At 40.2% G+C, this 13,650-nt stretch overlaps 1 protein-coding gene across 3 annotated transcripts in view; it reads left to right on the top strand.

Annotated features, from left to right (window-relative positions):
* TRAIP (TRAF interacting protein) overlaps positions 1-13,650 on the top strand; it is a 49,636-nt gene that overhangs the window by 26,413 nt on the left and 9,573 nt on the right. For all 3 annotated transcript variants that reach the window (XR_012470922.1, XM_074197981.1, XM_074197982.1), the window contains exons 9-10: positions 1,577-1,666; positions 2,364-2,452. Coding sequence is in view for 2 of the 3 variants with exons in the window: in XM_074197981.1 (XP_074054082.1) it covers positions 1,577-1,666; positions 2,364-2,452 (179 nt within the window). In the remaining variant the exon portion in view is untranslated. The remainder of the gene's footprint in view (positions 1-1,576; positions 1,667-2,363; positions 2,453-13,650) is intronic.

Genomic DNA, 13,650 nt, shown 5'->3' with positions numbered 1-13,650 from the left:
AATGGGATTAAGTGACTTGCCCAAGGTCACACAGCTAGGCAATTATTAAAGTGTCTGAGGTCATATTTGAACTCCAGGGCTGGTACTCTATCCACTGTACTACCTAGCTTCCCCCTGCCCCAATTAGATGTTTCTTGAGAAGGGGGATGGAATTTTCTCCTTTGTATCCCCAGTGCCTGGTCCATAGTTGTTATTTCAGCTATTCTTGTTGATAGATTACTGATTTTGAGCTTGAAAGGGATCTTAGAAATTTCTCTTGTACTTGAAGAAGGGCAGCTAGATAGTACAGTGGATAAATACCTTGGATTCAGGAGGACAGAAGTTCAGATCCAGTCTCAGACACTTGCCACTTACTAGCTATATGACCTCAGGCAAGTCACTTAACCCTGATTGTCTCATATCCAGGGCCATCTCCAGTCATACCAATTCTTATTTGGCCACTGTATCCAAATGGCTCTGAAAGAGAAAGTGAGGCTGGTGATTTAGCCTAGCACCCCCTCACTAAAATTCAATTCATATGCTTGTCAATGCATCACCTCCCTGATGTCATAGCCTTCTTAGAAAATGAAGGACAAACATTATTGTACTTGAGGAAAGAAGCTCTAAAAGATGACATGTCTCACTTCCTATAGGCACAGCAGAACCAGAATTTTAGTCTGGGTGTAACTAAAAAATCTAGCCCTCAGGGCACTCTCTTCCTCTTCAAAGAACAAAATACAGGCTTTGAATTTGGAGAATGACCCATTTAAGAACCACTCTGGTCAAAGAGCATTGTTCTAAATATCTTGAGACTCAGCATCTTTAAGACGTAAGTCCTCATGCTCTCCTATTTGTTTTTCTGAAGATCTAGTGGTCACTTTTTAAGTTCAGTCTGTGTGGATACAGAACAGCAAATCTTCACATATACTTGGAAGAACTGCGTTTTTGATGTTTTCCTTGCCCTCACTTGGCCTAACCTCTCCAAGATGCAGAGGAAGGAGTCTGGGAGCTTTTAGTCAGTATCTCTTCTAAGTTTACTAAAGCTATGTATTTATATAGTTTGCAGCAACAAGGATCAGTTTCCCCATCTTTTATAAATTCAGTCTAGGACTACTTCCCTTCACCCTCCACTCCCTGGTCTAGCTTGAGGACATCTCATCTGGGCTCAGAGCATCCTGGATTGTGCTTTAGGTATTTGAATGCCACTTCCCAAGTCCTATCAGTCTTTATATAACCCCAAGGAAATGACCTAGCAATTACTGCAGGAGTTATTAGCCATATACTTGTGCCTGCTGTTTCCAGGGTTTGGAGTTTAATGGAAATGACTTCATTACTTGCCTCAAGAGATTGAATGAGTTGCTGGGGGCTCTCTTCTGGGGTGTGTGGGAGGAGCAGTCCTCTGTGTGTGGTAAGATGATGGGAAACTGTACTGCACTGTCTGGGCAAAGGAGGCTCTCTTGACTAGGAATCCTGCTCAGACTCTTCCAAAGGTCTCTGACAGACTGAGAGGGAGAATTGTCCCAGCAGAAGGTGTTTTGGTGTGAGTTGGTATAAATCTTTGAAACATTTCCAGTCTCATCCCTTTCTTCTTTCATAGTTACAAAAGGCACTCTCGGAGCTTGATAATGTCAAGGAGGAATTGAAATCAACTCAGAAGGATTTACACAATTCAGACAAGGAAATCACGGTGAGATAGATGTTGAAGGTCCCTAGAATTAATGTGCATGTACAAGAAGTAACAGTAGAGCCCGTTTTCCATTTCCTAGTGTGGACCCCTCTACTCAACTCAGTTCTTCTCAATTAGCTGAATCCTTGACACTGTCAACACAGAAACCCACAACTAAATGATTGCATTCATTTTTGATTGCCTGAGTGTTTATCCAGGACAGCTTTCAGAAATGGGAGGTATTTCATGGCCTTTATTCCTCCATTTATCTGCTGTCAGTTCATTGCTGAACATTGTTAAGGTGTTTGCCATTCTGAAGTGTTGTTTATAGTTTTTATTGGCTAAAGCTCCCACCTTTGAGAGGCAAGTGGCACATCCTCAATTGTTATTTGCCCTACCTGAAGAAGATTTTGTATGGCCAACAATCTTTCTGTTCTCTGAACATACAAGATAGTCATTTAGTTTTATTACTGTAACCACTCTTGGTGAATTTGGATACCAGGTAATTGAGGTGCATCTTAGGCTCCAAGACTGTACTCTGGAATTGATGTACATCAAGGCTTGACTCCATTAACCTAACTGTATACTGCAGGACCTAATTAAGTCTGACCCTGCCTCTTGTTCCCAAAACTGTTTTCTTCTTTTTGTCAATCTTTGAACTAAGATCTATATTCATTAGTTTTCTCATTGACACTCAGGTATTTTTCTCTTTCCTAAGAGCTTAAAGAAGAAGCTGACAATCCTACAGGGGACCCTGAACCTGCCATCTCACACCAGTGAGACCCTCAGTCGACTTGTCTTAGAGAGGTTTGCTCAGCCCCTTTTGGGTTTGCAGGGGGGTGGGGAATCTGGGGAAATCATGAAAAAATTCTCCAGAGAGGAGTGTTGCTCATCCTAAGTTATTTGAGGAAGTCTTTGACTTTTAGGAATCTTGTCTAGAAGGACTAGTGACCTGTCCTAGAAATTCCTCAGGAATGAAAGGCAAATACGGAAATGAATAACCTGGATCCATAGGAAACTGCTCTGGTTATAGTTCTGACCAGAAATAAAAAGCAGGTTTGAGTCTTGCTGCCTTCAACTCCCTTTGGTATAGTATTTAACTTTACTCTTGTTTTTGCATCACAGTCATTTTTTTTTCAAAGGCTTAAATTTTTTTATTTACAAATTTTTCAAGGTTTTCAGACAAAGGTTTTCAAATGAAAAATTCTTAACTTCAAAAGGGCTCTCTTGTCATCGAATTTACCCTACTACGTCTATCCTAAACATCATGTGAAGCCACACACACACAAAAAAGGGACAGCATATTCATTTCATTAAATCACCATTCCTTTATTAAGTACCTACTATTCAGTGTCAGGTCCTAAGAAGACAAAGAGAAATGTGCCAGTCTCTGTCCTTAACGGGTTTGCACTTTGGGAGATACAATACCTAGATTCCATATGGTAACAATGACCATTTTCTTTCCCCATATGTTAAAAGTGTCAAATTGGGAAGCTTCTCATCTGGGCCCAAAGTCTCCTAGTTTTGTAGAATAGATTGAAATATTGGTTCCTAAGTTTTACTGTTATCAATAGCTCCAAGGGATTGACCTAGCAGTCACTAGCAAGGGTGGGAGGGGGGTGTAGATTAGGTAGCTGTGGGGATTGTGGGCCAGATAGCAGTAAATCATTGACCCTTTCTGGTGGCAATAGCAGTATCAATTTTATTATTGTTCCAGGAATAAGAAATACAGGGACTAGGGGTGATGGGTGAGTTAGGGACATACATGTTAGCAGAGAAAAATGGTCAGGCTTCCTTATTGGGTAACTTAGTGATCTGATGGATAGATGCATTCTACCATTTGTATGGGGAAGCCCTTGGAATAGTGAACAGAGCACTGAGTTGGAAGCTCCTAGGTTAGCCAGGAAAAGGAAATTGATCTCTACTCCCATCCTCAACCCAATGAATCTTTTCTTGTAAGAAAAAATTGCAAAAAAAAAAAAAAAAAAAAGGCCAGGGGCGGCTAGGTGACGTAGTGGATAAAGCACCGGCCCTGGGGTCAGGAGTACCTGGGTTCAAATCCAGTCTCAGACACTTAATAATTACCTAGCTGTGTGGCCTTGGGCAAGCCACTTAACCCCGTTTGCCTTGCAAAAACCTAAAAAAAAAAATTGCAACAAAACAAACAAAAAAAAGGTCAGCTAAATTGACAGTCTTCCACCTCTGCAGTGAAGTGAAGGAGTTTGTATGCCCATTTTAGCCAGCCATTGCAAATGGATTACAGATTCCTGGCTTATAGGTTTCAGTAATCCTGAAGCTTCTTTTTTTCCAGTAACTCTGACTTCCAAATTATTCTTATTTTTTAAAACTTCTGGTGAAAGGAGACAGGAAGTGGTAGGACTGGAGCCACCCCCAAATCTGACAGCTCACTGGTTTTCTGTTCTGAATTTGACAAACAACAAGCATGAATATTTCCAGATACATAATACAAAAAGGATTGTATGTGAAACTAAATCTTATTGGTGTTTTTTAAAAATATTTACTCACTTCAGCATTTCATTTCCAAAGTTTTTTCTTTGTCTTATTGCTTCCTGAACTTCCTCATCTCTTTTCTGCTTTTTCTTTAAATGTTTCATACTTTTTTCTTTCTTTTGGGGGGAATATCTACAACTTGCTTGCAAGAGCCAGTTGTCATGTTCATTGGCATTTTTACAGAGTGTTAATGAAGCACCTAATTTGCTTGCAGTTGTGTACTAATGTTGTACAAAGCAACAGCTCTTGTCTTCCAGGAGCTGTCAGTTGCAGACAAGCTCAAGGTGAGTTAGATGAATCATTTAGATTAACACCTTCATTTTATGGAAGAAATAGACCTGGAAAGGAGAAATGACATGTTAGTCAAGCCTAGATTAGAAAACCTTGGGTTTCTCCTTAGAATTTCTTCATTCTTTCAACTCTTCCAAACTGATAATCTTGTTCATACACACAGACCTCTGCTGGCATCCCCCCAGTTGCCAACAAACATACCCATATCTTCCCCATTCTCAAAAGACTCAATTGATCCTTTCATCTCCATCGATTGTGATCCTAGATCTATTCTGCCCCTTGTGGCTAAACTCCTTGAAAAGGCTATCTCCTTTCAGTCTCTTCTTAAGCCCCTATGATCTGACTTCTGACCTCAGTGATCATCATAATTGGCAAATCCAGTGGCCTTTTGTTTAATCCCTACTCTCCTTGGCCTCTGCAGCCTTTGACACTGATGGTCACCCTCTTCTCCTAGACACCCTTTTCTCTCTAGGTTTTTGGGATACTACTTTTTTCACATTTTCCTCCTACCCATCTCAGTCAGTTACCTTTGTTGGATAATAAAACTAACAGTTACATTAATCATCTCATTTGATCCTCAACAACAGTCCTGGGAAATAGGGGCTTTCATTACCCTTTTACAGTTGAGAAATAAACAGTGACTTGCCCAGGGATACACAGCTAGCAGGTGTCTGAGGCTGAATTTGAATTTAAGTCTTCCTGACTCCTGGCCCAGCATTCTATTCATTTTACTACTTTGCTGCCTCATTTAGAGACTGTCTACCTAACTAGATCCTCATCCAGATCACTCCCTCTGACCAGGTGCTCCTCAGGGTTCTATCCTGGGCCTCTTCTCCCTCTATTTGAATTCACTTAGTAGTCTTATTGACTCCCAGTGATTTAATGACCATCTCTTTACTGTTGAACCTGAGATCTACCTTTCTTGCCCCATCCTCTCTGCTTTCCTCTAGTCTCATATCTCCAACTGCCTTTCAGACAACTTTAACTGGATGTCCAGTAGATTTCCAAAACTAACCCTTTCCTCCTCCAAACTTCTCTCTTATTGTAGACGGTGACATCATCCTCCCTGTCCCTCAGACTCACAAACTAGGTGTCATCTTGGGATTTCTTATCCCCATCTCTAAAATGCTGCCAAGCTTCTTCCCTTTTACAACATCTTTGGACTACTTCCCCCTTCTCTTCTCAGACACCACTACCCCTTTGGTACAAGGCCTCTTCACCCTATGCCTGGACTGCCTGCCTTCATTCAGCCAATAAAATATAGGTCCAGCCATGTCTCTGACTCTCCTTCGCTTTCCCTCCCTCTTTCTGTATCTCTGTCTCTGTCTCTCTCTCTGTCTCTCTCTCTCTCTCTCACACACACACACACACACACACACACACACACACACACACACATAAACACATATACACACACATTCCAGATACTTTTCCTTCCTCATTTTGCCTCATTTCTGCCTCCAAACTTCCTGAATTTCCTTTGCTGGAAGGCTTTCCCAGCCCTTTTGAATCCCTGTGTCTTTGTATCCCATATATGACTTGTTTGTGTGCACCTATTTGAGCTTTACCCTCCTCCCCATTAGGTGGAACACTCCCAAGAGTACTGCCTTTTGCTTCTGTGTATTCCCAGCCTAGGTAGTGTAATGAATAGAGCACTGACCTTGGATTCAGGAGGATGGGAGTTTGAATCCAACCTCACTTGCTAGCTATGTGATCTTGGGCAAGTCATCTAACCCTGATTGCCCCACATCAGGGGTCATCTCCAGTTGTCCTGATTTACATCTGACCACTGGACCCAGATGACTCTGGAGGAGAAAAGTGAGGTTGATGACAACATCTCCCTCACTCAAATCCGATTCCTGTGCTTGTCATGGCATTGACTCCCTGATGTCATGGTCTTCTTCAAAAATGAATAGCAGGGGTGGCTAGGTGGCCCAGTGGATAGAGCACCAGTCCTGGAGTCAGGAGTACCTGAGTTCAAATCCGGCCTCAGATATTTAATAATTACCTAACTGTGTGGCCTTGGGCAAGCTGCTTAACCACATTTGCCTTGCAAAAACCTAAAAAAAAGAATAATAAACATTATTATTATTATTATTATTATTATTATCATTATTAGTGTCTGACACAATAGTAATAAAGTGATTGACAAAGGTTTTTGTCACTGACATGTATCCCAAATAAAGTAAGATAAAACCCTTGGTATATAAGTGATCTGGCAAGATCTTTTTCAAAAATCAAATCTAGGTATATATACTTGATTTGTTCTTATTGAGGAAACTGGCATCTCTCTGTCTGAGGCTACTCTTTGATAAACCTTAAGTTATGAACTAAAGTCAGCTCAGTATCTAGTAAATAATTGTGGGAGTTTTATCACATAATTCTATTTTGTTGATAACCAGAATTCAAATGTGGCATCAGACCCTTGCTGCCTGTGTGACCTTGGGCAAGTCACCTAACTTCTGTTTGCTTCAGTTTCCTCAACTGCAAATGAGCATATCTCTAGGATTGTTATGAAGCTTGTAAGAGATCATATTTATTAAGTGCTTATGGCAGAAGCCTGCCACATAGGATGTGCCAAATAAAGATTAGCTAATATGATTATGATTACTTATTGAGGACTTTAGTATCTTTAGTCTCATAAGTTTCCTTCCGTCAACATAAATTGAACATTTGTATTCCCTTCTTTTCTTAGTCAATATTTCCATGAGTATTTATAATGAAGTTCATCACCTGATGGGCCATCATTTGTTGAAGAGCCTCTCCACACCTAAGTAGGTTGGCCCCTGGACATCAGACAAATCACCCATACTTTCCACTTTGGTGAGACCTGCCAGATGGGTCTGGTGTATAAATCTTTTAAAACTGGAAGTATAACCTCCCCACACTAAGAGACATCTCACCATAGCAAGGTGTTAGAGCAAGCTTTGGGTAGAGGAGTCTGCCCTTGTCCAAGTATAAATGTATTTTGGATAGGAAGCATCTACTATGAATCTAGCGTTAAGATAACTGCCATAAATTTTGGTAAAAATCAAGTTATATATTCTCTATTACTTCCCCTCAGTCTATCAGATCTACCAAAAAAGATTGACAGGATGCTTTCTTTACAAAACATTGTTGACTATCATTCTCTGTTGTCTCTGATTTGATTATTCCTGCTCACAGGCTTGTAGCTTCAATCTTGTTTTTCTCGTTAAATCTAGGCACAATTTAGGCCTTCTAATGTCTGTGTACTTTCCCATTCTTCTGTAAGTTTTCTTTTTTTTTTTAGTTTTTCTTTTTTGCAAGGAAAGGGGTTAAATGGTTTGCCCAAGGCCACACAGCTAGGTAATTATTAAGTATCTGAGGCCGGATTTGAACTCAGGTACTCCTGACACCTGACACCAGGGCTGGTGCTCTATCCACTGCGCCACCTAGCCACCCCCTTCCATAAGTTTTCAAAAGTAGTTCTGCACTAAGTGCCTAAGGATAGAGTCCAAGGCTTAGTACTGAGGAAATTGTAAAGTTTAGATAATACCTGGTTCTTTCCCATCATGAAAGCAGTAGTTTGAAAAGAAGGTTTAGGAATAAACATAGGTAATTCTAATACATAATATTGCATGATAGTTTCATTAGGAAGGTACAAAATAAAGTGCCATGTGAAGTCTGGGGGAGAATCAGAATCATAGATGAGGAAATCAGTGAAAGCTTTGTGTAGGTGGTAGCATTTGAGTTGGTCTTTTAAAGATGGTAAGATTTCTACAAGTGAAGAGGGGGAGGCAATTTCTGGCATTGGGAATAAAAGAAAGCATGGAGGTGGGAGTGATCAGGGTGTATTCTAGAAATGGGTAACAGTGCAGTTTGGCTAGAATGGAGAACATGTGAGATGGGTTGGGTTTAGTTGACGAAGTTTGAACTTTAGATGGGTAATAGGGAGCCACTGAAGACTTTGAACTGAAAGGTAACATCAAATTTACAAAAAGGGAAGATTAGCATGGCAGAATAATTCAAAGAACATATTAGAAAAGAGCAGGAAATGGAAGTAGAAAGACCCATCAGGCACCATATCAGTTTAATCTTTTGCCAGATCTTTTCCACTAACCTCATAATCTCTCATTTGACTCCAGTTCACCTTAGATTTTTTTTTGTGCTTTAAGATTAAAAAAAACTTCCCATTCTTTGCCTTTGTATAAGCTTCTATTGTATGCTCCCCTCCTTTCTCATTTTCTTTTTCCCTACTATATTTAAATCATGCCCTTTATTTCCCCTTTGTCATTTGAATGTTGCATCACATTCCCAGACTTTCCTTCCCTGCTCATATTTCCATAAAAGCATTTGTAGCTCCCTCAGCAGCCTTCCTAAGTTTCCATTCCATTTGTGCTGCATTGCTATATGCAATTCTCTTTTTAACCAACTGGGTCTTTTCCCCCATTTTAGCTGCCTTATATGACACGCCAGCATCTCTATCTGTCTAACTTTGAGTGTGGGGTTAGCACTGCTGCTCTATCTAGATGGGTTTATGAATATTGAAGGGATTGAGAATGTTTTCAAGTGTTTGAAGGAAGGTCATGGAGCAGAGGGTTGAGGTGTGTTCTGCTTGACTGCAGAGGACAAAGTAAGGCCTACTGGAAGGAAGCTGAAGAGAAGATTTAGACTCCATTTAGTCTAAGAAAGAACTTCCTCATGGTTAGAGCTATCCACAAGTCTAATGAAAGCAAACATGAGAAGTTAATATATTCTTTGAAACTGGAAGTTTGCAAGCAGAGGTTAGAGAAGCACTTAAGATATTGGAGAGGGACTTCTTGTTAAAGTATAGGTTGAAATGAATGAGTAATTAAGTGAATGAAGTAGAAATTGGACCTAGATGACCCCAGAGGGTCTGTGAGGTACAATTCATTTTTCTACCCTTGCTTGTGCATAGAAAGGGTGATGGTACTTGAACAGCATTAAATCCTTTCTAAATCATTCCCCATTTATCTTCTTCCCATATATCCCTTACCTCATGATATTCCTTCAGATTAATTTTTTCAAGTTTTTCTGACTTCTTTACACATCTGAATTTTTTAGGTTTTCTAAAATTCTACTTAGCCTCTATAAAATAAAAGAGTTGGATTAGATTTTTCTCTAAAGTCCCTTTGAACTTTTATGTTCTGTGATCCTATGAACTAACCTCCTAAAAATATTTGATTCAAGAACATCCATCTTTATTTTGTCTCCTTTATTTTCTGTACTGGAAAATGGTCTTTAATTTGCTCTCTCATTTGACTTAATTGTTGCCTACCATGTCACTTTTCCAGAAGATAACAGAGTAATTAAACAATTGTATTTATTGAGCACTTAATAAATACACATTATGTTAGGTCCTCGGGAAAATACAAAGTTTAAGTAAAATATGATTCCTACTCTCCTGTAGCATGGACACTCATATCTCTGTCTTCATTAGTATTCAATTTTCTGACTTGACAGGTTGGATAAGCTACTTAGTGAGCCATGTTGGCTTCCGTCCTTTGTTTAGGAGGTTTATAATAAAGCCTGGCCAAAAGGTCCCTCTTAGAGATTGTCAGAATTATGAAAATGGCAGATCTTTATGCATTCAGCTGCCTCTACCAAGCTGTTAATAAAAGTAGCACAATTTTTTTAAAGATCTCTTTTTTTTCCCCTTTTTGAACTGATAGCAGAGATTTCAGTTTCACTAGCACAGTCAGCTTCTCTAACCAAGGCCTCCCTTCTGAATCTGGAGAACAGCAGCTCTTGAAAAATGAATATATGACATGTCCCTTGAACATTAGGCCTCCATAAGCTGACAGTGAGCCAAGTAAACATGTATAGCACACAGGACACGCTGTTCCTGATGGGGCTGTTTAACCAAGTCAATTTGCCAGAGAAAAGCAAGATGTTAGAAATCCATGAAGATGACTCACTTTCTCTAATGAGAGAACGGCCTTTGAAACAGTTTTCTTGTCTTATCCTTTGCTTCCTGCCCTGTCCCTTATTTTGAGCCAGTGTGAGACCATAGGCAACAATTGGGGAGGGATTTGAAGGAGAGGAAATGACAGGTGAGGAAAAGTGGTTTTGAATATAGAGGAGCTTAAAAAAGCATGGAAGCCAAAGAAAAGGAATCAAAGCTGGCAGATGGAGAGTGAGAGTATACAGACTGAGAGCTACAGAGATGTCACAGGTGAGGAGTGGGAATGGGGCCACTTAACCCAACAAATACGTTTAAATGAGCACTTAGGGTTGGAGATCACAAGACCACAGCCATCCCTACCTGCAGGGGAGGAACTTACTATCTGACAGTGAGCAGCCTGGCCCATTTTACTAGCTAGAGAGCTGGGGGGGGGGGGGGGGGGGGTAGAAAGGCTTCAGATCCTGTCTAGGGGATTTAACCAGCTGTTGTGTGAGCCTGGGGAGATCACTCAACCTTTTAGACCTTTGTTTCCCCATCTCTCAGGCACAGATAATAACAGCACTCACCTCATAAGATTGTTGGACCAAACAAATGGAATAACATAAGTGAAGCTATAAAATTGTAAGCCAAACATTTGGGACCCAGGAGGGGTCTGGGATGTGGGTACTTTGTATTTGGAATTCCAATTTGAGCCAAAGAGCAGATAGAATTGAATGTGTGACCCATTGACTATTATCACCAAGGCAGGAGCAGATACTGGGAGTACCTTTTGGAATAGTTTAAAGAAACTTTAAAAATCTTCAGTGGTCCCTTATTGCCTCTAGAATAAAATATAAACATTTAGCTTGGCATTTAAAGTACTCTACAATCTGGCTCCCACCTGCCTTTTCCTACTCAGTTCCTATTGCTCCCGTCAACACCCTTTTTTCTAGCTGTCCCCTGTGCACTAGATTTTTCACTACCTTTGTGCACTCTACCTTTCAAGCCTGAAATGCTTTCAGTGGTCATTTCTTTCTCTTAAAATCCTTAACTTCCTCCAGAGCAGAGCTCAGGGGTCAACTCCTTCATGAATGAGGCTTTTCCTGCTCCCTTCCTCCTCTGAACCCCTGAGTTGTTCATTCTCTCCCTCTTGAAATTTATATTTCTTTGATATACTCTTTGTGTTTACTTATCAGGCATTTATTGTCTCAAATGTATATACCTTGACAGTAAGAACATATTTCTCAGTGCATTAATCAATTGTTGTTGAATTAAAGGAGAAGGTGTGAGGGTAACTTGCTAGTAATAGAACTGTGCTTTTAAGATGAGTTGCCAAAGTACTTTCTGAATTTTAGCACAGTAAAGGACAAAGGTCAGGGACTAAATATGAGAGAAGACTATTAAATATTACTTCTCTGACCTGAAAGGGTGTCAGAAGCAGAGACGTACTACCAGAAAAGCTTAAGCTGAACCTGAAACCCCATCTCTGTTGTCTGTAAAAACTCAGAGGTGACAATCTGTGACTAGTTGGTGTGGGAGTCTCCATCTGTTGTTGCTATGTTATGTCAACTGTGCTTCGCCTCCCATCCCCCAAAACCCAATCCCAAAACACAAAAATTCTATAGTAAGAATTCATGTTTCTGTAGTGCTTTAAAGTTCCAAAGCACTTTCTTTAGAACATCTCTTTGTGACAGGGAGTGTATTACTGTCCCTGTCTTTGTAGAGGAAGAAACTGAAACTTAGAGAAATGATTTGCCCAAGTCCTGGGACTAGTGAGTATAAGAACCATCGTTTGGACTTTAAGCTACTTTGGAACAGACAAGTTCATTCTCCTGACTAAGTAGAGCCACATGTACTTGTTGGTACTCTAGTCGTCCTCTGAATTATACAGCATGTAGGTTCCTTTACTTTTTTCTTTTGTTTTTGACAAAACAGACATTTCCCAACAGATACCCAAACATATAACTCCACAAAGTCCATCCCCCCCAAAAGTGAACTGACCATTGTTCTTTTAGAATAGGAGTACATTCACTATAGGGGCTTATTTTTATGGTCAGCAAGTTTTATCTGTTGAGTAAACCACTTAAGGGAAAAGGAGGATCTCATTGGACCATCGGCTTCAGAATGAGGAGCTACCTTAAAAACATCTAGACCTTGTCCTCATTTTACAGATTAGGACATTTAGGCCCAGAAGGGATGTTCCTTGCCCATGTCCTAAGGTAGGCAGAACTGGGATTGCCATCTTGTAACTCCAAATATGCATGTGTACATATGTATACATATTCATTTATATATTTCTTTATTATATAACATATAATTTGTAGCAATACTTGAGTTTTCATAATTTCATAATTGATTCAATTATGTTTGCCTGCTCCTGTGTAAACAAGTATAGAAAAAGAAAGATGGCATATTTGGCTAAAAACTGAATTTGCTCTCTAAGTGACTAGAAGAAAAGAAAAGAACTGTTTTCAAAGTAAAATGGGTCAAATTCCAAGCTGTATACATCACGTGCTCCCCCCACTCCTTTTCCATCTTAGGGGTTAGTCTGAGACTGCCACCTCAGCTTCTCTCACTCCAGTGATTAAACCTATGAGTTCCCAGATCTGTCTTCATGATGCTTCACATATCTCATCAAGCACGGCTTCTGCTTCAGTGTCTGTGTACCAGCAACCTTAAAAAAGGAAATGTGGAACACTCTGAGGGGACCCTACGGGAGAGGGACAGAAGTTGGCCATTTCAAAGTAGATCTCCCTAGGTAACCACATTTTGGAAATGTTGCCATTTATCCTGTTTATCCTCTGCTGTTGAATCAAGTACCAAGATCTCTTTGTGTGGACAGTGGTGCCTCAAGAATGATTTAAAATGAGAGGACCTAAGAAGACAAATCCTGGTATTTTTGAGACAGGTTTTGGTTTTATAGGTGGCTTTTGCATCCTCTCAGCCACATGGGCTATGATTCAGGAAGGAATGAGGATAGACCTTGAATTCACCCTTTCAGATATTTCAGCACTTTGAAGAACGATACTTCAATGGGTCTGTGATCCCATTGATGTGAGCACTCTTTGCACTGGCAGAGATCATAACCCACCCAAACCTTCTGATCCTGTTTGTTCCTTGTCCTTGTCTTTCTAGATATCCTCCATAGAAGATTTATCCAGTATGCCTTCCTATGGTTCTTTTAATCTCTTGTGGGTACCCATGCAGCTCTCAGGAATTTATTATCCAAGCTGTCCATTTGTTATCTTTTGCTCTTTTCTGGTCATGAGGCCCCTTGATGAGATCTTCTGCACCACTCACCATGTTCAAGTTATCAATGACTAACTCACATCCACTA

This window comes from Macrotis lagotis, chromosome 8 (assembly GCF_037893015.1).
Source record: "Macrotis lagotis isolate mMagLag1 chromosome 8, bilby.v1.9.chrom.fasta, whole genome shotgun sequence".
NCBI classification, from domain to species: Eukaryota; Metazoa; Chordata; class Mammalia; order Peramelemorphia; family Peramelidae; genus Macrotis; species Macrotis lagotis.
The sequence above is the reverse complement of the archived record's forward strand: the minus strand, read 5'-3'. Positions and strand labels throughout refer to the sequence as shown.